At 49.5% G+C, this 16,591-nt stretch overlaps 2 protein-coding genes and 1 long non-coding RNA gene across 4 annotated transcripts; 2 read left to right on the top strand and 1 right to left on the bottom strand.

Annotated features, from left to right (window-relative positions):
• Nucleotides 1–955: 955 nt before the first annotated feature.
• On the bottom strand, nucleotides 956–2,304 carry LOC120648746 (bZIP transcription factor 30-like). Its single transcript, XM_039925420.1, has 2 exons — nucleotides 1,301–2,304; nucleotides 956–1,133 (listed from the first exon to the last, which is right to left on the bottom strand). The coding sequence occupies exons 1-2, from the start codon at nucleotides 2,302–2,304 to the stop codon at nucleotides 995–997; spliced, it is 1,143 nt and encodes a 380-aa protein (XP_039781354.1). The 3' UTR covers nucleotides 956–994.
• Nucleotides 2,305–8,748: 6,444 nt separating this feature from the next.
• Nucleotides 8,749–10,208, top strand: LOC120648745. The gene is made up of 3 exons (XR_005665071.1): nucleotides 8,749–9,074; nucleotides 9,259–9,387; nucleotides 10,101–10,208. It is a non-coding gene; the product is annotated as an uncharacterized LOC120648745 (long non-coding RNA).
• A 3,644-nt stretch (nucleotides 10,209–13,852) lies between these two features.
• Nucleotides 13,853–16,032, top strand: LOC120648744. Of its 2 annotated transcripts, XM_039925418.1 has the most exons (5): nucleotides 13,853–14,698; nucleotides 14,791–14,910; nucleotides 14,988–15,133; nucleotides 15,212–15,254; nucleotides 15,707–16,032. In XM_039925418.1, the coding sequence occupies exons 1-4, from the start codon at nucleotides 13,913–13,915 to the stop codon at nucleotides 15,252–15,254; spliced, it is 1,095 nt and encodes a 364-aa protein (XP_039781352.1). In that variant the 5' UTR covers nucleotides 13,853–13,912; the 3' UTR covers nucleotides 15,707–16,032. The 2 variants fall into 2 exon arrangements, with proteins under 2 accessions (XP_039781352.1, XP_039781353.1); XM_039925419.1 differs by lacking the exon at nucleotides 14,791–14,910.
• The last annotated feature ends 559 nt before the right edge of the window (nucleotides 16,033–16,591 follow it).

The raw sequence follows: 16,591 nt of genomic DNA, 5'->3' as shown, positions 1-16,591 counted from the left end.
ATATTGCGATGCGAGGGAAGAACTTCTGACAGCAAACAAGTGTGCTCTGTTACAATGGAACATTTCCAGTTCGACTTCCATTTTCCCTTGAATGCATGTACTCGCCATGGTCATCCATCATTCACACACTTCACCTCATATTTTTTACTGCCAGACTTTACGACTCTAAATTCTCGTTTCAATGATATTGCTCATAGTCTCACAGCATCTTTTACGGCTTCAATGTTTGGATATGTTGCACCTTGCACTACCTCATCCCCTCTGTACTCTCACTCCTGATTTCGTACGTCTTCTACGACATGATTGCCAAAATCATGCTCCTTCCACTCTTTTGGCAATGAGTACTGCTCGTCATCAGATGAGCCCTCATATTCTTCCATCTCCATTGCGGTTTGGTCTTTTACCTCCATCTCGTCCACAATGCTATGTATCATCTCTCCCTCACCAGCAAGGCCCTGTGGTCCGATGTTTTGGTTCTCTATCTCTTCTGACTCATCTTGCTCAATATAGTTGGTCTCTCTTCGAATACTCGGAGTTGCTTGATCTGCACCATGTTGGATTTCATTTTGTGTCTTCTCCCGGGTTTGAACAAGAATGGCCAGAGGTCACCCACGCTCTAGAGCTGCTTGCATGTACTTCTGCCAGTCATCAGTGCTGTGTATCATCATCAATTTCCATAAATAACTTTCTACCTCCCAATTAATAAGAGACTGGACGGTCATCACATGTGTCTCCGGATCAATACGGAACTCACGCTGTAGCCACTTATATATAGAACCAAAACTACTCTTCAGAGGTTTATCTATGGCGCTAGATGTGTACTTAAAGTTAAAAAAATCTACTCCATTTGGCCCATACAAAATATTGTAGTCACCAAAAATACTTGAAATTGCATCTTGCCCGCGAAAAGAGAACGGAGTTGAGACGACTAAAGGTCATGGATTCTTTTTGAAACCGAGCAAGAACGCTGTCTGAAAACGCTGTAGGAATGTGCTCAAACCTGCAGTAGAGTGAGCTGCGCGGATAGGGTCGTGGCCTCCGTCTGCAGGATCTGCACCTTCTGCTCCAGCTCGGCGATGTACCGCATCCGCCGCTCCTTGGACCGCGCCGCAGACTGCCTGTTGGCGAGCACCCTGCAGCGCGCGCGAACAACAAGAACGATGAATTTGATGAGTTACATTGTGATCAACTTATTTTTCATCTGTGGCAAGAGTATATGGAAGGATCCGGCGGTAATGTGAGGATCCGGGCTTTTATGGTAGGGGATAGTAGTAATTTGGGTGTTTGGAACGGAGGCTACCTCTTGACGCGCTTGGGGTCGGCGAGCGCCATCTCGGCGAGCTTCTCGTCGGCCATAATCCGCTTCATCTCGGCGGGGGTGAACTCGCCGCCGCCGAACTCGAGGCTGAATCTGCCGGGCTCCCCATTGGCGGAGAAGCTGAGCTTCCCCATGAGGCTGTCCATGGACAAGCTCCTCGCGTGCCGCGCCGGCGGCGGCAGCGCGGGCTCGCCGGCGGCATTCCTCTTCTTCCTGCCGGCGTCGGCCCAGAGAAGGAACTGGCTGTCTCCGCCGCCGCCGCCGTAGTCCTCGGACTCGTTCTCGCTGCTGTCGGCGCCGTTGGTGCGCATGCCGCTGCTCCCGCGGCTGTCCCCGTCGGAGTTGTTGTTGAGCCCGTCCATGCTCTCCATGCTCATGTACGCATTGAGCAGGTCTTCGCCCGCGGCGGCGCCGCCGGCGAGGCCCCAGCCGCCGGCCTCCGCCTTGGGCGTCGGCGACGGCGGCGGCGGCGGCTGGAAGTAGCCGAACGCGACGTCGCTGCGGGACCGGCGGTGCGCCCTGCGCGCCTGCGCCGAGGAGCCGTCGTCCACGCACGCGCCGGCGTGGTGCAGGGAGTGGGAGCCGGGCGCGGAGGGCGGGGGCGTCGGCGGCAGCCCCGGCCGCTGCTTCTGGTGCGGCGGCGGCGGAGGCGGCATCGGCGCCTGGACGTGGTGGTGGTGCGCCGCCAGCCCGTTCCCGTTCGCGGTGCTCATGCTGGCCTGTGGGCTGTGGCGGCCGCCGCCGACCCGATCGTGTGGCGAGCGAGGTGGCTCGTGAGGATGCGGTGGCTGTGGCGGTGCTGCCCGATCGGGGTTTGTGTCGCGCGGTGCTTGTACGCGATTTGAAGGGTGGTATTTAATTGCTGGCCGCCGAGCGCTGGAGGGGAAGATAGAGGGAGAGCCTTTTGGCAGCGTGGCGTGGGGGTTGAGTTCAGAGGGCCCCCCATGTCTTTCCGGGAATCCGCCGGGCGCCGGCAGCCGCAGCATCATCTTCGGTCTGCTCGCCCGGGGAGGAAACGTGCCGCTTGACTGGATCGCACGCCCCTCATCAGAGGATGTTCATTAGGCCATGTACAATGGTGTAGATAACTACTGTCTATAAGTGTCTAGAATATCACACAAAGATAATAAAATTGACAACTTGTATAATAGGATGCCTGTTAGTGTATCTATTAGGTATTTAATACATGCATGGACACATAAACACATAGTGATCAATCATACAATTTATTTTTGTGTGCCATATTGTTGCTTGTTATATGTTGTATGCAGTAGGACACAATACAATCTCATTTGGGTTGATTTTTGAAAATACCAAGGATCAAATTATAAAATACCAAAATATCCCTGACCGTGTCTGTCGATCTCTCTAGATCTCTGAGTCTCATCTCTCTTAGCAGACCTCTCTGCATCTCATCTCTCATTCTGTCGTTCTCTCTCAGCACAAGGAGCGGGCGGCGACAAAGCTGGCCCAGCGCGGGCGGCGACAAAGCTGGCCCAGCGCGGGCGGCTTGGTGTTGGCGGTGGCGACCATCTTCCTCCCATCTCTCTCGCGCTCTCTCTCCAACTATCATGCCTCTCGCGGCGCGGTGGCGGCAAGGCGCGCGGCAGCGTCCTGGATCCGGATCTGGCGTGCGCCGCGGCATGGGTCCAGCTCTAACGGGCGCGGCGGAGGGAGCGGGCCGGCCCAGCAGCGGTCAGTGTGGGGGCAAGGTGATGCAGGTGTGCCATGGCTTCCCACCTGCAGCGCTGTCATGGGCTTCTTGGCATCAACCGTTTTGCCGCCATAGATGGATTTTGGCGCGCTGCTGGGGAACCGCAGGGCTCCCGCATCGGATCGCAGGCGCCGTCGGCAAGTAGAGGCGGCGTCATACAACGCGAGTCTAGCGGGCCGTAAGCCATCGGAGCACGAGCCGGTGCCGTCGTCTCGCGAGACGGCGGTACCGCGCGGTTCGGTCCCAAATCAGTATTAATGAGCCTCGCTAATCACAATTAACTGTATAAAGACGACGTATTAATGGCCATTGTACATGCCCTTGGGCAAGTGCTTCACAGCGAGCTGCCATCTCAGGGGCCAAAAGGTAAAAACCTGAGCTTGATGGTAATGCGAGACTGTAGCGATCCTGCACAGGGAAGCCCACGGTGACATGTCGGAAAGAAAGACCAGCCATGTTTGCCATCATTGCAGTGCTACTATGCCATGTAGGCCCTTTTTAGATGCTTAAATTTTTTGGTGTAAAATATTATATTACTTTTATTTGTATTTGATAATTATTATTCCGTCATGGGTTAATTAGGCTTAAAAAATTCGTCTCGCAAATTATAGACAAACTTTGTAATTAATTATTTTATTTAGCTACATTTAATACTTTATGCATGCGTTGAAACATTCGATGTGATAGAAATTTTGTAAAATTTTGAAATTTTGAAATTTTGAAGGCAACTAAACAAGGCCGTAGTATATTTTTGCAACGGCCGGCGCGCCGGAGTCGTTGACTGGGATAGTACACTGTCGGTGGGCGTCTCACGAGCCTTGCTTCTGAACCTCTGAAGCGCCAGCGGGATCTGATCGACCACTTGGCCATTAACATGCTGAGACAAGCTAGCTTTCAACCACCAGGACTCCCACTGGGGACAGGGATTGCTGTCTCTCGCTCGTAAGCTGTTCGTGCTCCTTTCCCCTGTGTGTGTTACTACCAAGTGCTGCTCCTCGGGAAAACTGAATGAGCCTAAGGCCTCCTCCAATGGTCCAATTCATTGCACAACACGGATTGCATCCTGTTCCCGCTTTTCATAGTCGGCTAGCCTGCCAGTCTCAGTATTCTCCGAGTCTCTTGAGCGACAGGTCACGTGCCGTCGGTGCTCTAAGCTTTGCTCCATCATCATCATCATCATCATCATCATCATCATCATCATCATCATCATCATCATCATCATCATCATCATCATCATCATCATCATCATCATTATTATTATTATTATTAGGCAATTAGCACGCCGCCGGAAATACAAGCATCCGGCATCGGACGGCTGTGACTAAAAGGAACCCGGCTACAAAAGCCAGGCCAAACAGCAGGCAGGTAGCAACGGGAATCTGTACCCAGAAGGCCAGAATGCCTCCTTGCTCCGGCAGTTCGGCCACCATTCAGGCATTCACACCGTGCGCAGCATACCCCTACCGTGCAAGCCACATGCAGCGGATCAGGAGCCGCCGGGAAACGGAGCGACGCAGGATTCTGGGCAGCGCAGGTAAGGAGCACAGGTACTCTTCCATCGTTGGAAAAGGCAGGGCCGCCACCGGGAGAAAAGGGCGCCTTTGGCCTTTGGGAAACCGTGTGGAGCCCATGCACGCGGGGGGCGGGCGCGGACACAGGCAGCACTCTGTCCGCGCGCTCTCGATGCACAATGATGCCGTGCGACTGGAGTAGCTTACAAGACCCTAACCGGAGCTTAATTCTTGGCACGAACACGTAGCGACCTGGTGGCCTCGTGACGCTGGGAGAGCCTGGGACAGGAGCCCAAGCGGATCAGCAGCTGGGCTGGGTACGATCCGAAAAGTCTCGTGACGTGACGGCGATGGATACCGGCCCGGGCCGGCGCGGACCGGGACAAACCGAGGCCCCTGCATATGCTGCCATGCCCCCCCGAGCATCGTCCGCCCGGGCGCGTGCTTCGCCCCAGCTGGATCGCCACGGACAACGGGTCGGCGTGATGCGGCCTCGCCCCCGCCCCCGCCCCCGCCCCGCGAATGGTGGAGCGACCGATGCCGCCCAGGTCCCTTCGCAGCGAGCCCAAAGACTAAAATGAACCGCCGGCTCATAAACTTGGCAGCAGATGTTATTCGGGTCTCCAAATTTCCAAAATTCACATCTGTATCCCCAACTTGCTAATTAGTTCACGTGATGTCCAAGTTACCGTTATCCTTCTTAAACTTCAGCATGTCAAGCTGACTCGGTGTTGATGTGAACCTGACATGTGGGGCCCACATGTCGGATCCACCTCCGTCCTCCATCTCTCGCTTGGATCTCCCACCGTTGTTTGCTCAGGCCGGCGCTCGGCCGCTGCCGCCGTCCGTCGAGCCCGTCCGTCGAGCCGCGGGCTCGCCCCCTGTGTGTGCATGTCCACCACTGTCACCGTCGTTCGCTCGTGCCGCGGGCTCGGCCCCATCTACACAACACCATCGCGAGTCCAGACAGCGCTCCGACAGGGCGGGGCCGCGATCGGAGTGCCCGGCGGCCCGGTGTAGGGACAGCGCACAGCGAGGAGGGCTGCGATTCGGTGGGAGAGGAGGATGGTCAGAGAGAGGGGTCGACGGTGGAGGGCGGCAGCGATGGCGAGGCGGGGACCTTCAGCCCCCAGCCCAATAGGCCATGGACGGCGACGGGGAGGTGCTTGGGGTGCCGCGCAAGGGTGAGTGGAGGCGATTTGAAATCGATTGAAGGAGTGAGGCGAATTTCGCTACGCTCGACCGATTCTGCCTGAGGAGGAAGAAGGGAGGAAAAGGAAGAGGCAGAAAACTGGCGCCTCATCCGCCGCAACCTTGCCGCCGCCGTGCGGCATCGTGCCCGTGCCGGCGAGGCCATGGCCGTGCGACTCGCTCGTCACTAGTCTCCTCCATGCTCGAGCAGGAGATATATGCGAGATATAGAGGAAGGAGGTGGATCTGATGTGTGGGCTCCACATGTCAGGTCCACGTCAACACCCAACCAATTTGACATGCCGGTGGTTTAACAAGTTTAACGGTAATTTGGATCTCACGTGAACTAATTAGCAAGTTTAGAGGTTTAGACGTGTATTTTAGAAATTTGTGGACCTGAATAACACCTGATGCTAAGCTCAGGGCTCGAGCCCAAAACAACAGGCAGGGTGCGCGACAGCGACGCGCGCGCGCGGAGCGGTCTGACTCGCCGCCACAAATCAAAGCGGGCTCGCGCCAGATGACCAGACCAGACCGAGGCCGAGCCGGTGCGCGTCGTCCACTGCCCGCTGCGAACTGAGCTCCGCCATATGTTCGGCCGAGGGGGCGCGGGGCGCGCACGGAGTCATGTGGCATTCGGTGCGCGAGCACCTCGAGTCCCCGCCGGCCCGGCCGTCGAGCCCGTCCGCCCGCCCCAGCGTCCCCGCCTCACATGGAGGACGGCGACCCGGCGTACGTGGAGGGGATGCACGGACGTGACCCGTGACGGGGGACCTGGTGCCTCGATCGGCCTCCGGGCGCTTGCTCGCCGCGGGCGGGACGGAGCGCGGCGGTCGGTGCCCGTGGGCGCCTGGCGGGTCGGCACTCGGCAAGTTCGCCGTTGGTGGTTTAGGAGAACCACATGGCGTGGCACGCTGCCGTGGCAGCGTCGGGGCGACTCTGGGGTGATGTGCCCGTGTGTGCCGGCCAAAAGGATCGGTGTCATTCTTTTTTTCTTTTTTGCAAGGGATGTGTCATTCATCATGGGTTGTTCATCGGGGGCCTGTTAGGAATAGCGCGTGTGAGTTCAATTCAATCGATCGCAGAAGGCTTCGGCGGCAGGAGCGCTAATAAGATTATGGGCCGAGATTCCAAGGCCCGGTTTACTTCAATCGCGACCACGTGAGGAACCAAGCTTTTATAAAAGGAAAAATCTAAGCGACGCCTGGTCGCCCGTCAGCACGCCGGCCCAATTCTGCCATCCGCAGCCCAGAGTCCCATGCGCCCACGGCCCAGAATACTGTGCTCCTATCACATTTTGCATGCCCACGCGTGGGTGAGGAGGAATGGAAAAAATGTAAGCGACGTGTCAGCGCGAGTGCGCGACCGCGCGCCGGCCCAATTCTGGCATTCGCGGCCCAAAATCCCATGTGCCCACGGCTGTCACATTTTGCATGCCCACGCGTGGGTGAGGAGGAATAGAATTTTTCTCGATGAAGCTAGCTAAAAAAAATATTTTATCTACTTCATATTACCTCCGTTTCGAAAATCGATTGCACCAATGTGTTCTAAGCGACGAGATGAACAAAATTAGATCCACTGGCATATGTTTTAACTGTGTTTTACGCAAGTAACAAATTATATGATGACTTGCTCTTTTTTATGTAGCAACTTATGTGTATATTATATTAATGTAGTGACATCTTAAGTGTATAGCAACTGTTATTTTGTATCAACTCATGCGTATAAGTGTAACATCAATTCTATTTGCAGTAACTGGTATGTATAATAGATATTATTTTTATGGCAACTTTTATTTTACATGTGTGAAAAAATTATTGTTGCAGCAATTTGTATATAAACTCATGCGTATGACAACTTACTCTTTTTATTAATACTTATGTGTATGACATATTATGTTTGTGGCACCTTATGTATATAACCGATTTCTATTTTTGTGGCAACTTGTGTTCATAACAAATCATGCTTTGTGCCAATTTTATTTTGTAACAACTTATAAATATTTTTAATAACTATTATCTTATATATGTGCTATCTTATATATGTGGCAACTCATGTGCATAATAGATTCTATTTTTGTGGAACTTTTTTTTATATATGTGACAACTTTATTTTTATGATAATTTATATATAAACTTGTGAGTTTGATACTAATTCTCTTTTCTATTACTTATGTGTATGACATTTTGTGTTTGTGACAACTTATCTATATGACAGATTTTGTTTTGTGGCAAATTATGTTTATAATCGATTAAGTTTTTTTTGGCAACTTTATTTTTATGATAATTTATAAATATTTTTTATGCCAACTTTTATCTTATATATGTGGCAACTTATATTTCATATGTGTGGCAACTCATGTGTACGGAACATTCTGGTTTGTGTCAATTTATGTGTATAACATATAGCAACTTGCTACCAGTACAAAACATCTTTAAAATATATGCAAGTGAGATCTAGTTTTAATCGTCTTATCACGTAGAATACAACAGTGCAATCGGAATTTAAAACAGATCTCGTACGAAGAAGATAAGATATTTTTTTAGAAAGCTATATTATGCTAAAAGGTTACTACAATGGAAGAGAAAATAGTGCGGATGGAAAGAAAATGTTAACATTTTTCTTTATAAAAACATTTCCAAGAGCTTTTCTAAAACTAGCATAGACGCACGTGCGACACGCATGTGATTTAGTTAGATTTTATTCCAACAATATATTAAAATAAATTAAATTAAATTAATATTCAAGCTAAATTTAAAAACATTCAATTGTTCTCAATCTTTATTTCAAAAAATATGAATCACTATAAACATCAGTGCTATCTCGTGATAAGGATTGATGGCCATAAGATTATTTATTCCCTGTACTTTTTTATGTTGTTTTTTCTATAAAAAAAATACACAATCACTCTGTTCGGCTGTAACCAGCCAACAACATTTTTCTTTCACACCAAACCAGCATCAGCTACCAGCCACAGCCAGCTAGCAGTATGTATTAGCATCAATTATCAACAATTTGTGTACAAAGAGGCCATGGCTGCAAACTTCAGTAGATCCGGCAACTCGTGTACATTTAGCTACAAACTTCTCTCTTCATCATAGCTGCTAGTTATCTTACCGCCGTGTGTATTAGCAGATGTAGCATAAATGAGTTAATGTCTCAATGAGCTAACTTGACCATCAAATTTAGCATGTTAAAACATCTTTCTCACTGCCTAACTAACTTCGTGTCTTTGCAGGATGTCTGTGATCTTCTTAGGCTGCTGAATGAAGTGGAATTAACCACAGTGAACGAGAGGAGGCTGAAACAGGCCTTTCATGAGAAGTTTTATCATATTACTGTAAGTCCAATTATGTTGCTTAATTAATGTTCGTCATCAATATGTGAGTATGGAACTAACAATGCGAAAACATTTGCTCTCCTTGTTAGCTCTAATGAAGTTAATTAGTTTGCTTTTGGTTTTATGCTCAATTTCTCAAACATGTATGCTTAGTGCCAATTTCCATGTGCTGTATTGTTTTCAGAGTGCTGCTAACATTGGAAATTACCTCGAATATCAAAACTTTCAGTATGATCAGTGGAGGTACATACTGAAGGTTCTGTAAAAGAAAGTTGGGCTTTTCAAAGAGGCGATGGACCTGCAAATCAAAGAGGTCTGTGTTTTTTAATATTTCTTCTGAATTTGTATTTTGAACTTTTTGATGCTTTGATTGCAAACTTTAAGTTAGATCTGGAGTCTGAGTACTTAAACAGTTCAGACTAGAGTTGCTGCATGGGCAGCATGGCTCCAATTAGAACTGGATAAAGAAACTCGTGGCATAGCTTGCTCGGCACGGCACGACTCGATCATTATTGACTCGGCTGGGATCGTTAGAAAATCTTACCATTCCTAAAAGCTGGCTCGCGAGCTAAAAGAAGGCGGATGTTACAGTTCAACATTTGGACGGGCTCGTCCTCGTCCAGTCGTCCGCCCGATCGCTGGCTGTGATCTGCCTCCCGTCCTCCACGAGTAGAGCCGAGCCGAGCCAACTGGCTCGATATCCAGCCCTGCTCCAACCCACGTAACAGAGATCTTCAGCAATTTCGGGGGAAACGTGCTGACTGGTTTTGCATCTTGGAATATTGATTTCTCAGTTCTGCCCATATTTTGTTTGGATGAACAAATGCCGTGGTTGCATTTTTTTTATTTATTCAGTGCGTATTTGAATTGTTGCAGGTTTGCAGCGACTCATCTATTTTTGTTTGCGACGATAATTAAAATGCTTAGGAGATACGTTGATGCCATATATACATATTCTAGCTATGCTCTTTGGTTTTTTTCTCGAGACAATCTGTTGATATCTTGCTTCTTGTCTAAGTGTTGCAGGTACTCATCGATCAAACGGAAGATCAGAGTGACAGCCAGTGATCTGTGTTCAGGAGCTGGTGAAGCCAGCAGCATGCAGTGAGCCTCGATCACTAAATAATGTCCGTAAACACTTGTAGAAAAAAAAAAGACTTTTATCTGTATATTCTTATGTTTAGTGCTTTTGACTTTCACACCATTATTTTTTTCAGTCGCACCTGTATGTCCTACCGCCAACTTATTTTTACCTCTGTACCCTTCCGTCCAGATTCCATTAGTAGATGATGGATGGAAAGACCTGACTGGTGGGTCTGAGCAATGGAAATGACCATATTGCCTATGTGCCCTTTGCCTTCCCCTCCCCGTCGGATCGGCCCGACCTCCCGCACCGACGCCGCCGCCCTCTGCCGCCGCCTTTCGCCTCCTCCGGACCAGCTCTGCCCAGATCTGGGCCGCCGCAGCGCCGCCCCCTCCGCGCGCCGCTCGCCGCGCGCCTGCCTGCGCGCCGCCACGTCGGACCCCGTGCGCGCGTGGCTGCGGCGCGTGCAGGAGGCGCAGGACGAGCTGGCGTCCATCAAGGAGCGCCACGACGGCGGCAGCTCTACGTGGTCCGCCTGGTGCAGTACCTCTTCCTCCCCGCGGGCCCCGTCGCGGGGCTGACCGAGCAGCAGCTCAAGGCGGCGCGTGCGCTGCGGGAGCAGGGCGCGGCGATCCTCGAGGCCGCGCTGGCCACGCCACAGGCGCTGCCGCCGCTGCTCTGCGACCCGGAGGAGCTGCGGGACCTCACGGGCTGATTTCCTTTTTTTATTTATTTATGGTTAGAGTTTTTTTATTTTTATTAGATCTGAAATTAAAAACAAAAAAATGGACCGGCAGTGACCTCAGACTCTAACTGTTTAAAACCTCCCAAGGTACACAGGTTAACATCAGTTTTCATAAGGATATACAGGATAAAAACTTTTCAATGCAACACCTCTACATAAGGGCAAAATTGTCTTTTTCCATCTCCGTTAGCCACCGTTAGTGTTAATTCCGTCCAAAAGTGTATATGGGTAAAGATAAGTGGGCGGTAGGACATACATGTGCAACTGAAAAAATAGAGATATAGAGGTCAAGAGCACTTAACATAAGAATATATAGGTAAAAGTCTCACAAACAAAACCTCCTGAAATTTGGCATTGCTGTTGTTATATTTTGACGATGATTTGCCATTTTTGAGGTCTCTTAAGCAGATGTGGTACCTCGTATGGCATGTGCTGGAGGTAGAGATTAAAGTATCTGAATTTCATATGGCAGCTCAGATAGATCATTTGTTGCTCCATCATTCCTTTGGCGCCTTTTCTTTTTTCTGGCAGTGCATCGAGATGATATAGTTCTCCAACCGGCGTTCCGTTCCGTTCGCCACCTGCTCGATCGCCCGGTGTTCCATTCGCCACCAGATCGATCAGACGGCCGAGACCCGAGAGGAGCCACCCGCAGCCAGGACGCGCTAACCAAACCACTCGATCTGATCGGATACGTAATGACGACGTTATCCGACCCCGACCCCGATCCCGATCCCGATCCCGTCACGACTCCGATCGAGTTTGACGGCCCAAGGAGGCTCCTATTTATTCACGAGATGGCTGGCCCCCCAGATTGAAGCGCAAGGAAGACGGCCAAGCCAAAGTAAAGTCGTCGTCGGCTCGTCTCGTCTCGTCTCGCGTCGCGTCGCGTCCCGTCCCAAAAACGAGCGCGCCTTGCTACATTATCTGGCAAGGGCAGCAGTAAGCATGGCTGCGGCGGCGGTGCTCCGCCGGTTGGCCGGCCGCGCGCTCCGGCGACCTTCCTCGTCGTTCCCGCACGCGCTCCTCGGGAAGCAGCCCCAGATGATGAGCCGGTCGCCGCCGGTGGAGAACATTACCCCGCGCCGGCTCTACAGCTCCGACGGCGTCGTCATCAAGGCCGAGGTGAACAAGGTCCGTAGCCGATCGATTTCTTCCTCTTTGATGCTTTGTTGTGTCGCGCTCGTTCATGCGCCCGGCCTCTTCTACTTATGCATGATCTTTAGAATGTTTGCTTTAATTTCCCAACAGATGACCGTTTAGCCATCTACCACAAAAAATCAACGATGTACTTGAAACATATATACTCTCCACGTTTCAAATTATAAGTCGTTACGATTTTTCAAGATTCATATTTTTTACAATACATCTACTAGATAAATGCTACATCTGGATACATAATTAAAATTATGTGTATGAAAAAAAATCAAAATAACAGATAATCTGGAATGGGGGGAGTACCCATGTAAATGATGTATTCCTAGTTTTATAAAACTAAGGGGATGTTTGGTTTACGACCATTGGTCACCACGCCACGGTGTGGCTCACCACAGGTCTGCGGCGGCCGTTTCCTCTGCCTCAAAAAATACTGTTCCGTGGCGAAAGTACTTTGCATGTGGTAATGGGTGGCTTCCAACCAAACATTCCCTACGTATGTGATAATTGGTAGAACCTTAATTAATAGCTAGATTGCAAACTTAGCGTTTCTCCCCTGACGGTAGTATGCATACCCATGATAGATACTGCTTCCATCTCAATTAATGGAGATTGTTTTAGTTTTTTTATTAAGTCAAACTTATCAATCTGTGACTGATTTTATGGAAAATTGTGCCAACGCCTACACGAATTAAATCATTTTTGCTAATTAAATCCACTACTTATATGTGTATTATTAGTGGGTTTAGTTGGTATTACAAATGTTAATATATTTGGTAAAAATTAAAGAAGTTTGGCTCAGATAGAACTAAAATGACCTGTATTTTGGAATAAAGAGTAGCAGCTACTAAATTTGAAAAGAAATAAACACATGCGTTGGGGTACAGCCTTAATATGTACCTACATACCATGCACAACAATCTGCACTAACGGTTGTACATCAGAATTCTAATAAAACCAAACTTCACGTGTTGCAGATCATTCGGTCGCCAGCAACCGTACTAGAACGGATCTCCAAGAACTTCGACAAATTAGACCAAATCTCTGAAAAACAGCTTATTAGTTTAAAGCGAATCGAAGATGTGATGCGAGAGAATATCAAGCGTGACAGGTAACTTATCAAAACACACACACACACATCCTAATAATTCTCTTTTTAGCGCATCATACTGATTACGCATGTTTGATTTGTTTGCAGGCGTAGAAAAGTGTTGGTGCGTGGTCTTTTCTTCATCGGCATTGCCGTTTTCGTGAAAAAACAATTCTTTGGTGCGAGTCAAGAGGACAAGGCGAAGAGCGAGAGCACTTAAGAGTCTTAGACCCTTCAGAGGGCATACCTATATATAGAGACCTTGATTATCGTAACAAAAGCTTATGCTTGCGTTTGATTATACATGCATGTCATATTTCATGGTGGACAAATTTTTTACTGTAGCTGGCAAAAGAATTTGTATTTTTTTTGTTTGTCCAAAAATTTATATGTAACTTTTTTTCGTGCTGGACAAAAAAAAACATGCAACGTCAAAACATATTTCATGGTGGATTTAACAATGAAGCTAATACGGTGCTACTAATTTGTTTTTTCTACAAATTTGGTGTCTGTTTTTTAAAAAAAAGATGAACTCCACTCTCTCGTTGATCACGATTTCGTCTCGCGGGACCCACAAACTAACCGAATTTTGCTTCCCCCGCGCGTGGGAGTGTGGGACCCACAAAACCCAACGGAACGGGCCGTGCCAGACAAATCCCCCCGTCCCGTCTCGTCTTCCCCCCAAATCCAAATCGTTCCCCCCTTCTCGTCTCCCCAGTCCCTCCCTCCGCTCGCGCTTGCGAAGAGCTCTCACGGACGCGGGGATGGCGGGGCTTCTAGAAGCCCTGGCCCCCTACCTGCCCAAGGCAGCGGCCGCTGCGCTCGCCGCCTCCTCCTCCACGGGCCGCTTGTTGCTCGACCGCGCGGCCTTGGGCTCTGCGCACACCGCCCACGCGTCCGCTGCAATGCGCGCGGCTCTGCGCGCGGCCGACCACGCCGCGGCCGCTCAGCGCGCGGCCGAACACGCCGCCGCCTGCGCGTCGAGGGCCGCCACCTCCCGCGCCCTTCGTCCTCAGCACGGGGGCGCGTCGGATCCCGCGACGCTTGCGCCACCGCGCATCGCCTCCCCCGCGGCGACCCATTCGGGCGAGGACGACTACTTGTGCTCCTCCGACGCGCTGGGCTCCGAGGCCATCGCGGCCGTGGGATTCGGTGTCGACTTGGCCTCCCCAGAATTTCTGCTGGCGCCGTGGGATGAGATTCTCCTTCCGCCATGGGAGCCCAGTGAGATGAGTATCCGAGACATGCTGCGCGGCGATACCGCGGCGGCTGTACGGCCGGGCGAGAGGTACGGCCAGCTCTACCCTCCGTCCTGCTCCCCGCTGCCGCCGCACTTCGCTTCCTCCTCGCCGCTGGTGGTACCGACGGCCGCAGCCGCACGCATCGCAGCCGACATCAGCACCTGCCCCGACCCATCCTCGCTGCATGATCCGATTGGAGCTTCTGCTGCCCGTGCGACTCTCATCGCCGGGTCCCGCGTCGGCTACCCGTGGAGCTCCCGTCACATGCCTACAGGCACAGCAGGCTTCGGTGAAGAAGTCAAGCCCCCGGTACGCATTACGCAATACGCAAAAACTTAAGTCTGATGATGTTCAGGGAAGCGCTTACCAAAGAAGAGTTGTTCACAAATTGCTTTTCGTAGGATGTTCGTTATGTGATCAATTTGATGAATGAGATGCTATTAAACTCAGAGGAAGAGTTAATGTTCCGGGGAGCTTACCAAAAAAGATTTGGTGCATCCCTACATTTCCAAATCATGGAGGTGTGAATCTGCTATTTCCTGTTTTAGATTATGCTTTCGGATTTACTTGAAACTTAAGTGCCTTTTCTGATGTTTAGGGCATTTCTCGGTTCGAGCGGAAGCAGGATTTGTATGCCAAGACCCAGGAGAAGGTACTAGAGCACGTGGAGAAACTTGCTGAGCTTTCAGACCAACTAAAACAGAAACCGTCTTGGGGAACTTTTGTTGTATTCGGGCGCAAGATGTGAGTTCTATACCCTTGTATTTTTGTTATTCTTATTACATTGTTAGACATTGGCTGATCAAGCTATTCTTAAAACAGAGATGTCCTGACCATTCTAAGATTCTTCGGTATTTGGTTTTAGGTAAGGCGAACTACTCTTACTCTTATACTGCAAATTTGTAGTTAATTTGATTGAACTATGCAATGATAACTCTTGTGACTCGAACTTGCTAAGAGTGATTGGTGACTCGGCTCATACAGTATCCTGGTTAATTTGTGAACATTCATTTGGAAGAGGTGATAGACCTTGTAGTAAAGAAGTTGTGATCCTCTAATTTATCTTCACTGTGAAAAAGTAATTGATCACGGTACTGACATAGTATTGCAGTGCTAGTAGCAGTGATCTAACAGGTTATAAGTCGCTGGAGTTTGCTGTAGTAGTAGTAGTGATCTATAAGCGGTTTGTTGACAAGTCATAGCCCCTGCTATTCTCGTTTAGACCTCTAGCTTGATTTCAAGTATTACATATCGCTTGTTTCTTGATCAATCTGCTGTGCTCGAAGGCCTGAATCTTGCTGCTCTGATGTTTCGCAGCCCCCCTCATCAAAAAGAATTCCACACATGGGGCTTCTTCTCACCAGTCACCAAAGAGAATGAGAAGAGCATTGGCAGCTCCTATTAGAGAGCAGGCAGATCCAGTAGCAGCTAAGCCTCGCTGAACATGAACATTCCCATTAGTTGAAACTAATGTGATTACGACAAACTATTGGGTGTTATACGGTAGAGATGGATTTGACATCTCAGACATCACTTGAGCAAACGGTTTCATCGTATGGCATGCTGAATGTGGTTCTTAAACTGCCTTGAGTACCATGTTATTGTGATCATTTTCATAGTGCTGATTGCTTATGTTCGGTGCCTGCTTTTTCTGTCTTTGCATGGAGAGGTCTGTGTTCCTGATTGCTTATGCTGAAAGGCCTTTCTGTGTTCTGGTTCTGAAAGTTTGTTTAGTTTGTGGGGTGGGGGATTCTTTTTCAAGGCCTGCGTGCACATGAGGGTTGGGGGTGTGTGTTGTGAACCCTGCTGCTTCTCTGCAGCTAGATTTGTGTTGTTTTATTTTGTTTTGTTTCCTTGAGTCCTTGTTCCCATTGTTTTTTTTCTTAACCCTTTTTGCCATTGAATGCGAATAATACAGGTAGAGGAGTTGTTTGGCATTGCGTTTTTGCCATCAAATAGGAATACACAGGGGTCATGATTTGCCAATTGAGTTTAGCGTTGCTTCATCTTCATACTACAGTTTTGCAGCACACTTGCTCAGAAAACTACCACACTGTAATTTGTATTGGTTTACTTGGCAAAATGCAAAGTTGAGGTAGGTTCTTTGCCCCCAACTGATTTACTATAACACTGGACAAATTTGGCAGTCCGTTTATTCTTCCTCAGCCTGTCACCTCTTTCCTATCTTATTGCCGACTGATG

Source organism: Panicum virgatum, chromosome 9K (genome assembly GCF_016808335.1).
Source record: "Panicum virgatum strain AP13 chromosome 9K, P.virgatum_v5, whole genome shotgun sequence".
NCBI classification, from domain to species: domain Eukaryota; kingdom Viridiplantae; phylum Streptophyta; class Magnoliopsida; order Poales; family Poaceae; genus Panicum; species Panicum virgatum.
This window is presented reverse-complemented; position numbering and strand designations above follow the sequence as displayed.

What these genes read in the sequence shown, in the direction of transcription:
- LOC120648746 (XM_039925420.1), bottom strand. Translation starts at nt 2,304, where the DNA reads ATGCTGCGGCTGCCGGCGCCCGGCGGATTCCCGGAAAGACATGGGGGG. An exon ending in GACCCCAAGCGCGTCAAGAG is followed by an intron (nt 1,134 to 1,300) that starts GTAGCCTCCGTT and finishes CGCGCGCTGCAG; the next exon opens with GGTGCTCGCCAACAGGCAGT.
- LOC120648744 (XM_039925418.1), top strand. Translation starts at nt 13,913, where the DNA reads ATGGCGGGGCTTCTAGAAGCCCTGGCCCCCTACCTGCCCAAGGCAGCG. An exon ending in TACATTTCCAAATCATGGAG is followed by an intron (nt 14,911 to 14,987) that starts GTGTGAATCTGC and finishes TCTGATGTTTAG; the next exon opens with GGCATTTCTCGGTTCGAGCG. An exon ending in GTTGTATTCGGGCGCAAGAT is followed by an intron (nt 15,134 to 15,211) that starts GTGAGTTCTATA and finishes TTCTTAAAACAG; the next exon opens with AGATGTCCTGACCATTCTAA.